Raw genomic sequence first — 20,675 nt, 5'->3', positions numbered from 1 at the left:
TTGAAATTAAGTAAGGTAATAGGCTGAAATAGCAGTGGTTAAGGATGTGGGTGTTATGTATGGAGGTCCCTGATTTGAAATCTGGTAAGCATTTTTCTGACATTTTGTGCACCTTTTTACCCCGTTGTGACTGCTTTATTAGAGTATTTCAATCGCATGATTTTACACTTGTTTGGTTTTTTGCTATATAACTTTGTAGCTGTAACCCTATTGCTATTCAAACTATCACAAGGCACTGCTGTGATGATCAGCCTATGTACACACCAATGTTCAAGTTATTCCCAAACTTTGTTTACTCTGTAGCCATGACAGAAGTTTGATATTTTTTTATTGAATAAATGCTCATATCTCCTTGGATAGTCGGTACATGAATTCACCTTTATATGCTCTTCGTTTGTGTCAAAGAACAAGGCACTTGAGTTGCACATTTATGTTCATAGCAATGTTGCAAAGTGTGCCCCCCCCTAAGAAGAAAAAAATGAAGAAATTAAATCAAAATGTTGGACACCCACATCTCACAAATGATTGTTGTGAATTTAATCTAATTTTCTGTATGGCCTACCCTACCTGGCGGACAGCTATAATGCAAAAATGGTGTGCTTTGGAGAAGGGGCCATGGAGCTATGTGCATGTGAAAAAGCTGTTTTCTTCATTCCTGTCAATATACTCACATCAGCTTTCTTGGCCACACAACACACAGTATTAATTGTGGCATATAATATGGGCTCATGTAGTGGTTTGGATTAGGTAGTAAACGGTGGGCTGTTGGTCTACATCCCCAAGTGGTTGGTTGGTAGCATATGTCCTTTGTATTGTGAGGATTAATGATGGAAACTCAGAATGATGGATGTAAGATAGATACATGCGCATGTTACTGACCCAGCATTCCAGACTCTTGATAATACAGGTATGTATGCCTGCTGCAGGAAAAGTGGCAGCAGTAAAAATTCTGAAATTGTGTGTGTGTGTATGTATGTGAGGGGGGGGGGGGGGGGAGGATCAGCTTGTTGTAGGAACTTTGTTTAATGAAGCTTGGGGATTATAGGTAAATCCAGCCTCATTGAAAAGTAGTGCATCTGGAGAAGTCTGGGAATGCATGTATAGCTGGAAGGCTATTAGTGAGAAGGTCAAGATATTTGTTGATGTAGTGGCCTTGACAGAAAGGATCAGGCTTGGACTGCCTTGAAGTGATAGCAATTCTTTCTGTATGGCTGACATATGACCTGAACAGGTTGATGTATCCACTGACTCTATATCCATAAAATAGTAGCATGAATGCTGCCCAAAGCATTCTCTGCTTACTGATGGAATTCATGCTTTGATGTACGGAGGAGGTTACTATTGATTGAATGCAGCATTGATCACCTTGTACATAGCATATTCCACTACAGACTATCTGCAACAGTGAATCAATGGTTGAGTCTTCCCTTAAAATGCAGGAGGCAGATGCACCATAAATAAACCTTGAAGGTCTTATGAGAAATGATTAGAGATAAGGTTTATAAAGATGCTTAGGTGAGATAGTGTCAGTCAGGTGAGATACTGTATTGGTGACAGAGATGTCTGAGTGGTATGCCTGTCTGGTTGAAGCACAATGCCATGATAATGTCACTGCAGGAGGTATTAATTAGTGACTATACTGGCCAAGTGGGGATAGGTTTTTGAACTTGATTTGTCAAGGGAACAAGCTGATGGAATTTGGCCATATGATAGCAACAGTAGTAAGCCTTGTTTGGTGCTCAGTATCATTGAGTAATATTACATCTTAGTTTTATAGGTAATTTGATACACAGTAGATTAAACCACTAGTATACTAACAATTATGAATTTAAAAATGAAGTAGGGATCTAAGCGATAAAAAGTAGTGAAACAAGAGATGAACAATGATAGTTATTACAGCATAGCTTTGTGGGAAATCCCTATTTTGGCAATGAACACAAAATAATTGTTATACCATGCCAAAGTAGGGATTTAATTCCCACTGAGCTATGCTGTAATAACTACCATTGTTCATCTCTTGTTTCACTACTTTTTATCACTTGGATCATAATTTTTAATATACTAGTTTGTTTAGTTTTTGTTAAAGCATACAGTTAGCTATAAACGTGTGACTGTTCTATTAGGGTGACTGCTGTATTAGAGTATCTCGAGTCAGCTTGCAAAAGATGTGTGCTTGCCCAAAAAACGCTCGAAAAAGGGTGTGTTCATTGTGGTTTCGATCGATTATTAGACTAGAGTATCTCGAATCAGCCTACTAACTTGAAGGTGTGTGGTCACAAATACAGCTAGCGTAAAAGGGACGTGGTCTCGATCCATAGATTGATATACGTAGAATAAAGAATGGGCGTGATCTTGTGACCTATCATGGAGTACCGGTACCTCCGTAGCTACAGTAGCGTACTCTAAGCATCTTAAATAATTTTGTGGTGTCTATTATGCTGCTTAAAGAAAGTGTTGATATGGAAAATTAACGACTCAATATGGTTTTGTTGGATGAAGAAGAAGACAAGCAGCCTGATTGAAGATAAAAGAAAAGACAATGCACACAGGGCGTACATACACTCGTCGGAACCCCAAAAGGCACATCCCATCGGTGAGCTTGTTGTTGTAGCGTAAAATGGTGACCGTGCACTGCTTCGTTTGGGCTCTAGGCTTGCGACTGTGGTCAGTGAGTGAGGCAGTGAGGCAGCTGTACTAAATTTGGAGGTTTTGGCGATTTAAAAAAATTTTATATCCGGCCACCTGTAAGTGTTTTGTTGTATTTAATGCTGTTTTATGTATTATATAGACTAATACTATTCCGTAAAGGTGGTTTTCGCCGCATACAATGTTTGTAGGATGATTTTTAAAGGCAGAATTTTGGGCAGCGTGCGAAACATTCACCACAATTCCTACTTAAACGGTACAACCGTACCGTTTGATAATTACCTTATGAATAAGATTGGTTTTTAGACAAGACATTTTTTGTGAAAATAGAACTATTAACATGGTTAGCAGTGGGAGCATAAAATGCCTTAACTATCACGAACCACAATAGTGGGTTCGTAATAGGGATCGCCCATGTTTTTTGCAAAAATTCTAATAGAACGCACACCTAAAAACCACCTTGAAAAGCGTCCTTCAACTCAAAACAACCCTCTGGTGGTTCTTTGCAATGAGTATAGATCCACTAGTAAGTATCAAGTGAAAAGGAAACAGTATGTGTATTTCAGACAAAACTGAAATACGCCCGTTTGTCCATATATGTGACCCAGTCTGAGAAAACCGGTCTTATCACCCATGTCAGCAGATTCGATTTTTCACCCAGGACACAAAGCTACATGAATAAACTATCTAATTCCAAAATCAAAATCAGCTAGACTTAAGTGGTCTGGTTTTGCTGGCTGCTTTTCCCAAGCCTAGTGGCGATCAGTACGTGCGGTGTGGGGCCTTAATTGAGCTCTGGTCAGCCTGGGGATGACTGTATGTGGCTGTACAGCTCTGTGGTGTTGAGTAAATACCTCTGCTGTGAATTTCCTTTCATTTTAGCCAATTTTGAGACCTCAATGGCCCAAAATTTGGCCTAATTCATCCCTACGCCTTCCTTTTCAATTTTTGAACACCATCTTGCTTGCCTTCCAGTCTCCTGCCTCCCACCCACTTTGTAGCTAGCCTGATACAGTCAACCTCAGTTTAAAAACTATCTAAAATGGCAGGAAACTTAGTTGTTGGCTACTTGCACAGTGGATGCTGTGGAAGGTAAGGGATTGGTGTAAAACGTGTAAAAATTTGGTACACATAGCTTCAACCATTGGTGAGCTACAACACACTAAATACTTAAAACTGACATTTCTTGATACTTTTAAATAGGCAATAAGCCCGGTTTTCCTAGACTGGGTCACATATTATTATTATTCTTTCACAGGCATAGCGAAGTTTACAAGGAGAATCCTAGGATAAAAAGTAGCAAGGCTTGCTGAATGGATCATTGTGCATGTCCATGATCTATTTTTGATTTCGTTTTCGGATGGAAACAGCCCAAACCAGGCTGTTTCACACTCAAGAAGCCATACACGATTGTACTCAAAGTTAGGTTTTTTTGGTGTGCACTGCTTGTGGCTAATAGAATCTGTCTTTATTAAACTTAGTATAGGCCAGGAAGCTTAATCTGGGCTGATGACTTTCATTGTTGCAAGGTGGTTTTTTTCACTCCGTGATTATTGTACATGGGCGGGTTATCCAGATTAAATACTCTAATAGAGCAGTCATTTAAACACTCTAATAATGCAGTCAAGTGTATAACAACAATCCTTGCACTGAATTTGACAGCTATTAAAGACGCCAGTAATGTAAATTGTAGCTCATATTAGGAGACTCTCAGTCTGTATGTACGTTGCAATTTGATCAGTTTCATGTGTATACTGAAATGTTGACAGCATTACTATGCAGAATGCAAAATTACACTATTCACCACAGTCTTCATTATCAATCAAAGAAATCCATGTTAATTTGTACACATGATATTGTAGTCAATAGCATGAGAAGATATTGCTGAGTAGAAGATAGCTATGTTTCAACAATGTGCAGTCAATGATATAGGTCTATAGTTTGATGGATTAGTACGCAGGCCTTTCTTGTATACTGGTGTTACATATGCCCTCTTCCAGCCTGAAGTTAGTTCACCCTGATGTATAATGCAGTCAAGTGTATAACAACAATCCTTGCACTGAATTTGACAGCTATTATAGGCACCAGTAATGTAAATTGTAGCTCATATTGGGAGACTCTTGGTCTGTATGCACATTGCAATTTGATCAGTTTCATGTGTGTACTGAAATGTTGACGGCGTTACTATGCAGAATGTAAAATTACACTATTCACAATAGTATTATCAATTATAGAACTTTGTGTGGGCGAGATCAAAGGAAAAAGTGTTCTTTAAATTTCATAAAGTACACATTCAGCTGGCCAACAGTGCTTCATCGACCACAAAGAGTGCTTTATTGCACTGCAAAGAACGTTTTATTCATTCAATAAAGCACTCTTTGCGGTGCAATAAAGCACTCTTTGTGGGCAATAAAACACAGTTGCCCACGTGCCTTAATGCAAGCTAATAGTTTGCAGGGCTCGTGCCAGTATGACTAATCACCCAAGCTGGTGAAGGCTGATAGCCTCGCTGCACTGAGTGATCAATCACCCCAGCCAATACGAGTTCTACCACTGGATTGCTTTTATAGACATAACTAAATGCTTAGATGATGGGTGGGAGAAGGTAACATTGCTGTTACATTTGTTAATGTAAACGGACAAGTCCTGGAGATATTATGGAAATACTTCACCATGTGACTCACAATAGAAATGATTGTGGGTTGTGAGCAAAACCTGCCAAAATATGCAATGAACGTCTACCACGCCAAACTATGGTGAACTATGCGTGAGTTACTTTGTTAAATTGGTTTGTGTGTGTTCAGGCTGCTAATAATTCGTGCAAGATGTGTTAATTATGAGTCCTAGTGTATGGTGAAGCTACACGACTAGAAAGTTCCATAAATCTTTTAAAGCATAGCCTTGCTCGTGTTCGCCTCATGCTTTATTAGCATCTCGGCCGTGCGCCTCATGCTTTATTCTTCATATAGCACTCGCGGCTATGCTTTAACATATACTAAAAGAAATCTCATGATCATTACTGGATTAATAAAAAGTACACAAATTAGATGAATAAAAAATTGGAATGGGAATAGGGATCGCTGAAAAAAGCCATGAAACAAGAAGGGATTGCTGGGGTGGTAATGTAAATCACAAATCCCTATTTTGACTCACTTCAAAATGACAAAGCCTGTAACTAAAGATTTGACAAAGAGTCAAAATAGGGATTTGTGGTTACATTACCATCCCAGCGATCCCTTCTTGTTTCGTGGCTTTTTTCAGCAATCCCTATTCCTATTTTAAAATTTCCAAATTTTTTATTCATCTAGTGATACCTAGGATCTCAATAATATAAGATATTGCGTAGTGTATCGCCACCTAAAATACTGCCTTATAAATCATCCTAGAGACATCTTACGTGAACCACGAAGTCACCTTTATGTAATAATATTAGTCCATCTAACATTAAATGCAGTGCTAAAAACATAGAAACACCTGCAGGCAGCTGGATATGGAATTTTTTAAATCACTGAAAAACTCGAATTTTTGCCTGCTTGCCTGCCTGCCTGCTTGCCTGCCTGCCTGCCTGCCTGTCTGCCTGCCTGCCTGCCTGCCTGCCCGCCCACCCGCCCGCCCGCCCGCATGCCTGCCTGACTACAGTTGCAAGACTAGAGGCCAAATGAAACCGTACACAGACACTACAATAGGAAACTCACCAGTGGGATGTGCCTTTTGGGGTTCTGACAAGTGTGTACCCTCTGCACCTTATCTTTTCTTTATCTTCAATCAGACTGGTAGTCATTTTCTTTATGCAATGAAACCATATTAAAGTGAAAATTTTCCTTTTCAACATTTTCCTTGAGCAGCACATTTAGATACCACAAAATTATTTAAAGTGCTTATGCTCGGTAGATACCTATCCACCCCAAAAACACCTTCACTGTAAAAAAGGCGCGCCCAAGAAACTACAAGTACCTGGAACCCAATGTAAAAAACAAAAAGAAAAATCAGCTTAGCTGAAGTGAAAAGTAACTGGTAACTTAAAGAGCTGATATCTGAAGCGGCCAAGAATACAATTACTAAAGTTTAATCCATGCAAGAACACCTTGGCTATAAAACAGGTGTGTACATGAAAGTAACTGGCAACTGAAATGGCTGATATCTGAAGCGGCCAAGAATGAATGGTCATATACAACTAATTCAAAAATTTAACACTGAACCTTTATAATTCAGCTGTGTTCTATATTCACTCTTGCTGCATCGTAAAGTAATTTCTTTTAACTCTAATTGGCTGGTAATTTGGCCACCTTTTTTAATAGTCAGTATAATAGAGCAAAAAAAGGCGGCCAAATTACCAGCCAATTAGAGTTAAAAGAAATTACTTTACGATGCAGCAAGAGTGAATATAGAACACAGCTGAATTATAAAGGTTCAGTGTTAAATTTTTGAATTAGTTGTATATGACCATTCATTCTTGGCCGCTTCAGATATCAGCCATTTCAGTTGCCAGTTACTTTCATGTACACACCTGTTTTATAGCCAAGGTGTTCTTTCTTGCATGGATTAAACTTTAGTAATTGTATTCTTGGCCGCTTCAGATATCAGCTCTTTAAGTTACCAGTTACTTTTCACTTCAGCTAAGCTGATTTTTCTTTTTCTTTTTTACATTGGGTTCCAGGTACTTGTAGTTTCTTGGGCGCGCCTTTTTTTACAGCGAAGGTGTTTTTGGGGTGGATATCACTCATTTTTGTCAGTGATAGACTCTACATTTGGTTTAAAAGGTAATTTTTTTGGAAATGAGCAATTAACATTAATGCAGAATATTATCTTGGAGAGTCAGTAAAATCCATACGTAATAATGATTGTTTCATAACACCGTAAATTCGGAAGTATGAATTTACGGTGTAGTATGACTGTTCTATTAGAGTAAATTTATCTTTACTGCCTGTACGTGATGAATATATCTCATATCTGTGCATGTTAAATGCTTCAGACACCCAATTAAACTTGCAAGTGCCTAATTAGTTCACAGTTGCTACACAGCTATAAATACATTTGTAATTGTTATCATCATAATCATTTATCATGTTATAACCATTTTTTAATATTTTGGTCACAACTTCAGGATTAGAGCAGCAGAGAAAGGAATAGAGGACTCAACCATCAAGACTTGTATATGGGAGATGGAACAGTATTGCGATGGACAATGCCGGTACTAACCCCTCAAGGGTGTTGCAGTACAGTATAGATGCAAGACCAGAGCCTTGATCGTCGCCTTTTGACTGTGGTCACAACTTCAGGATTGGAGCAGCAGAGAAAGGAATGGAGGACTCAATCATCAAGACTCGGGGAGATGGAATAGTATTGCCATGGACAATGCCAGCACTAACCCCTCAAGGATGTCACAGAGCAGTATCGATACAACCACTCCAACCAGTGCATAAGACCAGAGCTCGATCATCACCTTTTGGCTGAAATTTTTATACTTGATGAAGCAATTAAAACAAAAAAGTTGTAGTACTTGTACTTTCCTGAGGGAACATGTCCCCAGAGTCCCAGACTCCCTTGCCTGTTCTGCAGAATAATAGGATTGAGCCTTACTACCAGTTTCACCTTTATCCTTGGCCTGAATGTACATATCAGCAACATAATACAGTAGCTGTAGATAATGCTAGTTAATGCCCCTAGGCAGAGCTATAGGGGTGGGAATTTTTCCCTACTATCACACTATCATAGTAGTTCTTCTCGCAGTTCTTTGCCTGGCCATCATCAACTGCTGTCTATCAACTGCTGTCAAAACATTAGTCTCGTCCCCCAGACCCTTCCTCAAGCATGCTTATCACACAAAAATACCTTAGTTTAGCAGTGCACAAACAATTATTCATTGACAGCTTATACTACACTTACCGCATTTTTGAACCATGTATACCACCAGAATCCACCAGATTGACAACTAACACGTGATCTATTTAGGGGAAATCTCGTGGAAAGTCCCTAATTACCTTAAGAGGACACTCATGATACGTGGTTTTAAATTGAATGGTTTAAGAATGTAACTGGATGGTGAGGCGTACTTTAATCGGCTCGACTTTACTGAGAAACTCGAGCCCCTCGTGAGAAACTACATCGCTTGAGCAACGCTTGAAAAAGTAAGAGTCAAGAATACTGAGGGACTCTATGATATATGCCGGTCTTGAATGCTAACGAAACGAGGAGTGAAGTTTGTGCAACGTGTCACATCGCCACACACTGATTCACCGTGTTTGTGCGATAGGGTTTTTGGACCTGTCCACCAGATGTTGAAAGGAAATTCATTCCACCACATGTTGAAAGGAAATTCATTCCAACTTGTGAAGTTATTGGTATACTCATTGTTGGGGTCCATGGGGACATCGATGATCATTTACCAGTCAGCTGTAAGTAATGTCACAACAGAAGGAAAGGAACCATTTCCATACCCCTATGGCATACTGATTTTCCAGGTCAGTTTATGTACACCCAACCACAGAAATGTAGAACTTTGGTTGCAGGTGGAAAATAAACACCTTTTTACTCAGTTACAAGAGATTCACCCAGCTGGGATAAAATGTTGAAGTGAATGTCATTAGTACCTACTTGCGGTTCATCAGGTATTGGACAATTCCAAGTGTCCAGATTATGCAGTTGTCCAGTTTACACGTTTAGGCAAGTTCCACAACATCCTATAATCTATTACTATATCAGTGTGGAATAATGCTTATATAATATTTTTCATATTCCAGGCTTTAGGTATGTGTATTGTATTTAACACCTGCATGTTGGTTTTTGCAGGCCATCTGGTCATACTGGTTTATCCACTAGCAGTTGAATGTGATCATGGTACATATGTAAGTTGAGACCATGCAGGAACAAAGATAGAGGTGTCATGAATTTCAGGTCAGTTGACATTCAGAGGAATTGTATTATTGCAATTGTTCTTTTTGTAGTTATCAATTATCAGTGACCAGTTTGTGATAGCGTACTTTTGTTTGACTAATGACCATTTACTTGCTTACCCAACAGTTATGTTACTCACTTAACCTGCATATGGGATATATATTTTTAGTTCATTTTGATTATTCATCCTTTATTGGTACAGCCTGGCATATTGATTTTTTGCACATTCTCTTTTTAATTCAGTGCCTACTGGAGTGTTTCGTCAGATATCGAAACAGATGTCTTTGGTGTTGCGACCGATGTTCCAGGTCAGTTTGCGTGTGTGTTTAATTTAAGGTTGACTTCAGTGCCTGCTTATTCTTTTACAGGTCTCGGTATTGAGTGTCATGAATTTCAGGTCAGTTGACGTACAGAAGAATTGTATTATTGCAATTGTTGTTTTTGCAGTTATCAATTATCACTGTATACTAGTGATATGAATTTGCAGGTCAGTCTACTCAGATGTATCAGGCATAGTGATGATGGGTTCGAACAAGTATCCAGTGTAGACTGTAGTGGCATCAAGGGTGTTAATTTCCAGGTCAGTTTACATGTTGTAATGTTAGTGATTTTTTCCTAGTACCCAGATATTAAGTGTATTGTATTTAATGCCCACCTGTTATGTTTTTAAATTATGGTATATCAGTGTAGACAGTGCAACAGTAAGCCTTCTGTGTTGTAGTAACTATTTGTTTCATAATATTATGCTGTTGTCCCGGAATGGCACAATTTTTGGGCAACCAGTGTGAAGTCCGGTGGTACAAACATTGTATTATGACCAAGTTGTGATAGCGTACTTTTGTTTGACTAATGTCCTAATGTTCTGGTTTGACTAATGTCCTAATGTTCTGGTTTAACATGCTTACCCAACAGTTATGTTATTCATTCACTTAGCCTGGGATATAATTTTTGTTCATTTCGATTATCCATGCTATTATTGACACAGCCCGGCATATTGATTTTTTGTACATTCTCTTTTAATTCAGTGCCTGCTGGATTGTGTCATCAGATATCGAAACAAGTGTTTTTGGTGTTGCGACCGATGTTCCAGGTCAGTTGCATGAGTGTTTAATTTAAGGTTAACTTCAGTGCCTGCTTATTCTTTTACAGGTCTCAGTATCGTGATGCTGACATACAAGAAATCATCACTATTGTTGGAACTATTTTTAGTCAAGTCTTGATGTGATGTTAATTAACGTTGTTACACATTGTTGTATGTTTACCATATGGCAAGAAATTATCATGGCCATCATGAAATTTGAATATTGTGTAAGTTGTGTGGACCAACCCCAACTCATACATGGTCACTGGCAAACCACGAGCCACATTCGAGCCACAACACCACCAACCACATTCGAGCAATCCATTACAAAATTTTGTTGCACCATTTGTGTGTGCATAATACTTAATGAAAGCCACAACACAAGCTACATGGTACACACTACATAGAGGTGGTAACCCCTAAAGGCTTGTTACCTTTTGTATTCACCTTATCGGCCTTTGTGGTTAATCTATTAAAAATTACATGTAAATAGAGAATTGAAGAGTATGCTTAAAGCACCTTCGCTAGTGATTTTGTTCTTCAAACCATATAAGACAACTGGCGATTTATAAACGCTCGCATGGGGTGTGGTACTAAATGGAATTTAAAAGATTTCTGCTTAAAACGCCATCCCTAGGGAACTTATGGTTCAGCACGCTGTCACAACTTGTTTATCAGGCATTAGAGTTTGTGTCCACGTCGTGTCTTTAAAAGTTATTGTAGGGATTAGAGGTTGATTGAAGAAAATACGCGTATAGGCAAACCAGGATTGGATAATGTCAGTGCTAGATGGACTATACAAACACAGCTATGTTGACTGGTTGACTGGTATAACGTGACAGTAGTTGTAACATAAGGTAGAGAAATAAAGTGAAATACGCCTATTTTTTATTTTGCGATGGTTACTTTTTTATTTTAGCGAGGTCGCAAGAAAACTATAACGACTCCTAAAGATTTTTTATCACGTAACGCAATACAAATCTATTGAGAGTTGTTGTGTAATTTAGGACTAATATTGCGAAACCGGCCCTACACGTAAATAACTCACAGTAGTGGCCGCGCGTCTTTTAATTGGGCGTGCGCTTTGTAGTTTCTTGGCCGCGCGACTCACTACCGTGAGTCTTGATAACTTCATGATTGGATTGAGACCATGTCAATTAGCAGATTAATAAGGATTGAGCATAGAGACCACTTCTCTTAACAATCTATTTATGTGATCACGATGACCACACCCCTTAGTATTGGTCTGGCTGTATTTATAATGCTAGCACAGTGAAAGGCTAACCCGGGATGCCCTAAAACAGCAGTCACCCTAATAGAAGAGTCACACTTGTATAGCTGTATGCTATAGCAAAAAAAAACTAGAATGTTATTAATTAAAAATGAAGTAGGGATCCAAGCAATAAAAAGTAGTGAAACAAGAGATAAATGATGCATGGTATTACAGCATAGCTCAGTGGGTAGCATGTAGGGTTCAGTTGGAAAATCCCTACTTTGGCATGTTATATGCCAAAGTAGGGATTCCCACTGAGCCATGCTGTAATACCATGCATCATTCATCTCTTGTTTCACTACTTATTATCACTTGAATCCTACGTACTTCATTTTAAATAATTTTTAGTTCTAGAGCAGTTTAACATGCTGACTTATTTGTTTGTTTCGTTTTTTAGGAATCTCTATTTCTCATCTTTTAATTTCATTAATACCTAGCTTTTGTGAATCCATTTATGCATGAAAAGGTGACAGGTCTGCATGCCAATTTAATTTGAAAAATTGTAAGCAATCATAGCAAATAATTATGGCAAGATATATAGCACTTTCTGTGGGTGACATCAATAGCTCCCAGGGCAGCACCAACAGTAATCAGCAGCTTAGCCAAGATTGCACTAATTACAGTACTACCTCAAGGGTGGAGATATAGGGGGCAGGTGGGGGTTGGTGGGGGTTGACATCAGGGGGGCTTAGCCCCCCCCCATATCTCACAATACACATGCATTATGAACAGCAAAAGTGACATTACAAAGAACGAAATTATATGTTTAAACTATGCCTAATCTATGACACATCAACTTGCTTGACCAAAACTTCCATTAAAGTATGCCCTTCGCATCACGTGACATCATAGTTTAGCACCTGCTCCACAGATGACATGGCGAAAAGGCAAACGTCTTTCATAGAGTATATGGATGGGTAAAAGATGGAACATCAAAGACAGCCAGAGTGAGTGAAAACTTGCCACCAAATTCAATCTCAGAGTACTAATTTCTCAAAATTTCCTGTGTGGGGGGGAGGGGGGGGCATGCCCCCAGACCCCCTAGATTGCTCGTGCTTTGCACTTTGCCAAGTGTGCTCCACACACTGTGAAGTCATCTCTACCAGTGTGCCCCCCCCCCCCCCCCTTAGCAAAATCTTATAGATCCGCTCCTGGAGCCCTCCCCCCCCCCACTTTTTGATAGCTGTCTCTGCCCCTGTGGTAACATGTGCCTGGACTAGTACTGTCAATACATGTCCCAATGCAGCCCATATATAAGCTGCCATGTAGAATATTAATTTTTATGTACTGGACTTCAACTCACTAGGAATGTATCTTAAATTACTGTGAGTGAAATTTGCCTCATGATTTATTAGTATCACAGCCACGTGTCTCATGCTTTATTTCCCGTATAGCACTCACAGCAAACCCTTAAACATGTCCTTAAAGAATACTTGAATAAATTGGCCAAATTTCCTTACTCTGTGTAAAATCTTTGTAAATGCATCTATTGTTAGGTTGTACTGGACTTGTTAATGTAGCTGTATTTGGCTAGTAAATTGGCCACCGTTTTCTCTGCACTGATAAAGGTGGGCAAATTATATGCACTAGCCAATTGGAGCATATAGAGAGGTGACAATACCATGTTGATTTGATGGATCACCTCCTATAACTTCAGTTAGCTGTAATAGGATAAATCAGCCCACCTACCAGTACAATTTTTAGTTGTTTCAAAAAATTAGGAATTTTAAATTTGATTAGGGATCATATAGTAGTAAAGCTAGGGAGGTTGTGCATGCCTGCAGATATACTAATTAACTTTAATCCTTATTCTTCAGTCCATATTGTTGACTAAATTAGGAGATTAAATGTCCATGAGTATACCTGTTGTAGGTGTAGGCATCCTCCCTTGTTTCACTACTTTTTATGCCTATATAATCCCTAATTGAACTTAAATTCCTACTTTTAAAACTAAGAATGTGCCTGGGCATGTGCTTGGTTTACAGAAATTGTTTTCTGATTGCATGTGTGTTTAAACATAGCACATACGTATATGGCAAAAAATCATTACGTTTAGTTCACTGGTGAAATGTAAGCACTACGAAACACTTGCTATATATTCTTTCTTTTGAGAATTTGAACTTAACGTTTAGTGCTGTTCACATGAATGTGTAGCCTTTTAGGCAGGCCAGACACAGTTCACGCACTGTGCAAAGTTCACACGCACCACTGTAAGTTCAACCTGTTACAAACAAAGAACAATACAAGAAGCACTTCTGCAATTAATCCACCAGTCATTATGGAAAATACAGACGATTTCCATTACAAACACATAAGAAGCTATCGTATGCTACCGTGGATTGATACCTTGCATTGTCTGCAAGAAGAGATGAGACACTAAGAAGGACAAAGGTTAGTCCATGATGTGCACATTGTACTTACTGCGGCATGCCAAAAGGTACTTTTCGGGCTGAAGCAACTAAAGGTGGACCGATACCGATACTGGTATCGGTATCGATGCCGATACCAGTGGTATCGGTATCGGATCGGTATCGGTAATACAAGGTACAGATACCACAGTAGACACTCACCACTTTTATTAAACCATCTCTAGCTAAGTTTCCAGTAGCTAATAACTTAGTTGAGCTAACAAAGTAGCGAAACAAAGCCTTTGTTACTCTTTTCCAAGTATTGCTGCAATTACTCCGTGTGTATTCTAATATATTAGAGCACGTGAATCCTTTGTAATTAAATGGTAGTGCAGTTGTTCCCCAAGAATTAAGTTTATGACTACTTGGCTTGCTTTTTCATGAAAAAGTTTGGTTGAAAAGCTGTAACAAACATTGTACAATTATCGGCCGCCCACGCAATCAATTGCCTTATCAATAAGCTTACAAGAAAACTACCTCAAATCAAGAAATTAGTAATCCATGATGTTTATCATGTTTAGCTATTATACAATAAATATTTTAAAACTTGATTGAACTGAGATCAATCAATTACTGTGATATTTTAATAGCTAGCTATGTATCACAACAATGAAATTTCAATAATAAACTTGTCTAGGCTTCAATGTATAGTATCGGTATCGGTATCGGTATCGGCAAATAATTTCAGTACAAATACTCGTATCGGAAATATCGGTAAAAAGTGGTATCGGTCCATCTCTAGAAGCAACATTGGGCTGAAGTCTGGGTGGGCTGAAATATAAATAAAGGGAATCATTTTTAGTGTGGAATTAGGATACTAGTACTGTACTGCATTATTATTCCATTAAATTGTACATCTGCACATCTGCAGGAGGTTTTCATATGCCTAATACTAGACAAGTAGACGAAAAAATTCGGAATTTTCAACTAGAGTAGGGACCATAGCACATCGACAAAAAGTACTGAAACAAGTTGGAGTAGTCCATGATATTAAATCACAGTAAAACAATAAGAAGTGTTATGTCCCTACTGTGCTCAAGATACCGTAACGGAAATGCACAGTAGGGATATAACACTTCTTATTGTTTTACTGTGATTTAATATCATGGACTACTCCAGCTTGTTTCAGTACTTTTTATCGATGTGCTATGGTCCCTACTCTAGTTGAAAATTCCAAATTTTTCGTGTACTTGTTTGTTTTTTTAACTTTTTTTGTAAATAATTTTCTTATGACTGGTGAACCCACGCATACTGCATCTGAAATGGCGCCACGCGCCCCAGCTATATCAATTATTGTCTGAAAAGTGAAGTATCCATTACACTTCGCTGTTGGCTATGTTCAACCTGTTACACAGCAATACAGATCAAGAACTGCTTGAAAAGTGCCTTTGCAATCAAAATAGCCACTATGAAAAATATGGACGATTTCCGTTTCGAAGGGAAGCCATCACGTGCTCGCACCAAATCGACACCTTTCCATGTCAGCAAAGATGAATAGGACACAAAGGAGGACACTGGTAAGTCCATGAAGAATGCATTGTATGTACTGCGGTATGCCAAAAGGCACCTGTCGGGCTGAAGCAACGTTGAACAGTGAAAAAATAAAGCCTGTAGTTTTAGCCGTTATCGAGTTACGCTTGTCTGAAGGCATCAGTCAGTTCCTTCCTTACTTACTTACTTACTCAGTCAGTAGAAAATTCTGAAATTTTTTTAAATTCCGTAGCAACTTGTTGAAAGCGTTTCGGGTCGATCTGAAAGCTTGTTTGGGCTTAGTTTTACCTCACCAATACTGCCTCATCGTACTGTATGATATGTATGTTTTTACATCATGATACAGTATGATAAATAAAATATTTTCATGATTGCAGCAAAACTGCAAATATTACTGGTTACACTTTATTATTATATTAGACATCAAATGTGATGACCTATCAGCACCATCCAATGGAGAGATAACATCATGTAGTTCTGGTAGAGTAGGAGTTGGTTATGAGGGAGGCACTTGTAATTTCACATGTAACACTGGTTATGAGCTAACTGGTAGTGACACTAGGACCTGTCAGAGTGATGGGAACTGGAGTGGTAGTGATGATGTGTGTGGAAGAGGTACAAAGCCAATGCATGCATAACTATAAACCATGTATAATTACAGTTTAATATGCTCTATTATTTAACTGCAATATAAATAACACAAGGGCGTAGGCAGGGGGGTTCAAATGGTTTGGACAAACCCCCCTTTCTGAGGCAGAATTTAAAACAATTAAAAATCACCTAAAATCTTACAGCTCAGGAGCTCTCCGTTAGCTACTTACATACTGGGGCTCCTCTGTATTACTCTTGAGGGTCACACTGCATTAATGCTGAACTATTGTAAAATCACCAAGATCTATTGCATCACGTGATCAATTGTGCATGTGATGCATGGTGGAAATAGCGAAGGACTCTGTTGGTTCATAGTTGAGACATATTATAAGCTAGCAACTGCAATAAACTTCAAGTAGTCATTATACATGTGTCAGGTTAGCACAAACTGTGAATATTTACCTGATGAATGGTTTGTTTATTTGTCACATATTGTGGGCATGTGATATCTCTAATATATTGGAGTTCAAGCCAAGTCTGAAGTTACTGACCATCAACAGGAGGACCGGCTGTAAATAGTGTACTGTATACCTGAAAAAAGTATTGCCAGCTAAGGGATTTGAGGGTGGAAGGCTCCCGTGTGCTAGGAAATTGAAGTTGGTTGTTTGCAGTATGTTGTCTGGACGTTTTTTCAAAGAAATGGACTGGTCGTCAAGATTTGAAGGTCATGACATAGACCATGACTACAATTTATTTGTTCAAGCTGTATCATCAGCTATTGACATTTACATTCCTAGAGTTTCTAAAGCTAACAAAGCTAAGCCTTCTTGGTGGTCCAAAAGATTATCAGTCGCTGTTTGTAATAAGAAAAGATTATTCAACAAGTGGAAAACCACCAAGACTAGTAGTGACTATCAGACCTATGCTCAACAAAGAAACACAGTCAAATCAATGATAAGATCTTCCCATTCTAGCTATGAATCAAAACTGATTCAACTTTCACAGACTCATCCTAAAGTGCTATATCGCTACATAAACAGCAAACAAAAAAATCGATCAGACATCACTCATTTGCAAAAACCTGATGGTACAATGACTATCTGATGCAGAAGCTGCTGAAGAGTTAAATAGCTTTTTCAAGTCCACTTTTACTTTAGAAGAGTCAAGTTATATTCCAGCCATTTCAACCCGAATTTCTGAAACACTGTCAGACATTAACATATCAGAAGAATTAATATTTTACAAACTACTTTCCTTGAACGGAAACAAGGCCCCTGGCCCTGATGCTTTACATCCTCATTTTCTGAAATCATGTGCTGCCTCTTTAGCTAAGCCTTTATTTTTACTAACAAAGCAATCATTGAACTCTGGCACACTTCCAGACCTTTGGAAGAAGGCTCACGTTACACCTATTCTTAAAAAAGGCAGTAGATTGCAACCATCTAATTACAGACCAATAAGTCTTACGTCACAAGTAGTTAAGCTTATTGAATCAATAATAAGGGAACAACTGTGAGACTTTCTTGACCTACACAGGGTACTCAACCCAAACCAGCACGGCTTTGTGAAACATAAATCATGCTTTACCAACTTACTAGAATGTCACAGAAAATGGTCTGCTGTTGTTGATTCTGGGTTTGGTGTTGACGTTATCTATTTAGACTACTCCAAAGCCTTTGACTCCGTCCCACATTTACGACTTATAAGTAAACTACAATCTTATGGTATCAATGGCAACCTTCTCACATGAATAAAGAACTTTTTGATTGGTAGACAACAACGTGTGGTTCTTAATGGTAACAGTTCTAGATGGGTGAATGTTACAAGTGGAGTACCACAAGGGTCAGTGCTTGGCCCACTTTTATTTATCCTATATGTTAATGACATAACTGATGGACTCCAAAGTACACTAGAGATGTTTGCTGATGACTCTAAACTTTACAGAATTATCCAAACACCTCAAGATGTCAATATTTTACAGGAAGACCTTAATTTTATCTCGAACTGGTCAAGACTTTGGTTACTGAAGTTTAATACTTTAAAGTGCACCTGATACACTTAGGTAGAGGAGACCACAACATCTACACCCTGTACGATCAGGCCTCAGGAGCTCATAGTCAGCTAGAATTAACAACAGAACAAAGAGATTTAGGTGTATGGATCACACCAGACATGGGCTCAAGTCTTCATTGTCACAAAATTGCAAGTAACGCTAACCAAGTATTGGGAAGACTGAAGCGTAGTTTCAAGAATAGATCAGCACCATCATTTACACTGCTGTACAGAACTTTAGTTCGACCGCACCTAGAGTATTGTGCCCCAATCTGGAGCCCTCATTTAGCAAAGGACATTGACGTACTAGAAAAGGTTCAAAGAAGGGCTACTAAGCTGATACCATCTATCTCTACACTATCTTATGAAGGTAGACTTCAAGAACTAGATTTGCACTCACTTTTTTGTAGACGACAAAGAGGAGATCTAATTGAAGTGTTTAAGATACTAAACTCATACTATCAAATTGACCCAAAAGATATCTTTACATTACAACAAGACAGTGTTACCAGGGGCCATCCAATGAAACTTTTTAAACAAAGAATTTGCAGAAGCATTGGTCAACACTTTTTCAACTTTAGAATAATCCAACAATGGAATGACTTATCTGACGAAGTAGTTCTGGCAAAAACAATATCTTCTTTCAAACACTCACTAGACCAATATTGGAGAGAAACTGGACATGGACATTGTCAAAGGCCTTTGGCCTATTGTATTTTAATTGTCCATTAAATAATAATAATAATAATAATAAGTGAAGATTAGTTAGTATTTCAGTTGGTTTATAGTTTCTATAAGCTGCATAAACAGCAGTGTGTAGGTTTTAGCTACAGTAGTTAGATGCACAAGCAGCACCTTTTAATGTTGCTGCCTAAGGGCACATTTTGTATATGCACCATTTTCGCTCAAACGTGGTCTAGGGGGGAATCATCCAGGCATTCTCCTAAAGACATTCCACTTCAAACCCAAACCCTCTTCAAGAAAATCCTGGCTACGCCTTTGTAACAGATGCTTGTTTTTCTTGTGGCTACTACAAGTAATTAAGGGTGCTCTGTACAGTTCGTACAAGGCTTCCCAAAACATAGTCTGTTTTGCACTAAAAGAAATATTATGGTCACTTAATTAGCCTGTGATATGTTGACACATTTTAGTACCTGTAAATTAGGTATCCCATAGCAACAAGCACACGAATCTTGCTATTCTACACCTTATTACTTAAATTAGAACTACTCCATCATTTTTAATCCAATAGACATGAAATTTTCACACAAGCTACTTTAGTAATTTTACCAAAGAAGAGCGTTTGCCATTTTGAAATAGCAAGTTCAGATGATGAAAAACGTAGAAGTAAAAAAAGGATTTCTGGGACTGTCAACCTGAAAAATAAATATGTGATAATTGAGAAGCTAAAAGACAAAAATAAAACGCACAATGGTTTGTGCTGTTTAGCATAGTGTATCATAAAAGTATCAAGGCTCTTGTACATAAACTGTATGACTAGTTCTAGTATAAAGGGAAAAACTGTAACTCATGTTCTAAAGCAAATTTAGCTGTTGGGTTTGGACTAAACTGTGTACTGGTGTTAGCTTATATCCCGTAAAAAAGTACAGGACATTTGCTAAAACCATTTGTAAGTTATAGAACAAATTAAATTTCATGGGAAGCCATATAAGCAGACTGTACAGAGCACCCTTAAAGTCACTGGCACATTATGCTTTTTTTCTCTAGACAACAAGCTTTAAGCCCGCCATGATAGCAGGTTTGAGTTTTCACCACAAACACAAAACTGCATAAATACACTATATAATTTCACTGTCAAAATCAGCCTGGCTTTACTGGTCTGCTTTTGTTGGCTGCTTTTCCCAAGCCCAGTGGTGAGCCATCTATTGGACCTTTAGCCAACATGGAAATGTATAACTGTACAGCTCCATGGTGTTGAATAAACTATAAATTTCCTTTCATTTTAGCCAGTATTGAGACCTTAATGACTCCTAATTCATCCCTATGCATTCCTCTTTAATTTTGTAAGCAACCTCTTGACCTTCCCTCTAACCCCACCCACCACCCCCAGAAGGTAAGGAACTGGTGTAAAGCGTGTACACATAGTGCCAAGCTATAACACACTAAATACTTAAAACCGTCATTTCTTGATACAGTACGTCTAATTAGTCAATAAGACCAAAGATATAAACCAATTGCTGTAAAATACTGCATGCAATAACTGCTGATTATGTTTGAT

The 20,675-nt window shown here is 38.4% G+C and overlaps 1 protein-coding gene across 3 annotated transcripts; it reads left to right on the top strand.

Moving 5' to 3' along the window:
• Positions 1–8,494: 8,494 nt before the first annotated feature.
• Positions 8,495–11,590, top strand: LOC136251301 (uncharacterized). Of its 3 annotated transcripts, none has more exons than XM_066043746.1 (8): positions 8,495–9,107; positions 9,156–9,309; positions 9,436–9,540; positions 9,784–9,848; positions 9,909–9,937; positions 9,988–10,120; positions 10,566–10,630; positions 10,690–11,590. In XM_066043746.1, exons 4-8 carry the CDS (start codon positions 9,819–9,821, stop codon positions 10,763–10,765), a joined length of 333 nt encoding a protein of 110 aa, XP_065899818.1. In that variant the 5' UTR covers positions 8,495–9,107; positions 9,156–9,309; positions 9,436–9,540; positions 9,784–9,818; the 3' UTR covers positions 10,766–11,590. The 3 variants fall into 3 exon arrangements, 2 of the variants coding, with proteins under 2 accessions (XP_065899818.1, XP_065899817.1); XM_066043745.1 differs by having other exon boundaries at positions 8,496–9,107; positions 10,028–10,120; XR_010698993.1 differs by lacking the exons at positions 9,784–9,848; positions 9,909–9,937; positions 9,988–10,120; positions 10,566–10,630; positions 10,690–11,590 and adding an exon at positions 9,591–9,658 and having other exon boundaries at positions 8,503–9,107.
• Positions 11,591–20,675: the final 9,085 nt, after the last annotated feature.

The sequence above is a fragment of the Dysidea avara genome, chromosome 3 (assembly GCF_963678975.1).
Source record: "Dysidea avara chromosome 3, odDysAvar1.4, whole genome shotgun sequence".
In the NCBI taxonomy this organism is placed as follows: Eukaryota; Metazoa; Porifera; class Demospongiae; order Dictyoceratida; family Dysideidae; genus Dysidea; species Dysidea avara.
This window is presented reverse-complemented; position numbering and strand designations above follow the sequence as displayed.

Bases quoted from the DNA above. Each gene is read 5' to 3' on its own strand.
- LOC136251301 (XM_066043745.1), top strand. The intron at 9,849-9,908 runs GTCAGTTTGCGT...ATTCTTTTACAG, and splicing joins TGTTGCGACCGATGTTCCAG to GTCTCGGTATTGAGTGTCAT. The intron at 9,938-10,027 runs GTCAGTTGACGT...ATGAATTTGCAG, and splicing joins TTGAGTGTCATGAATTTCAG to GTCAGTCTACTCAGATGTAT.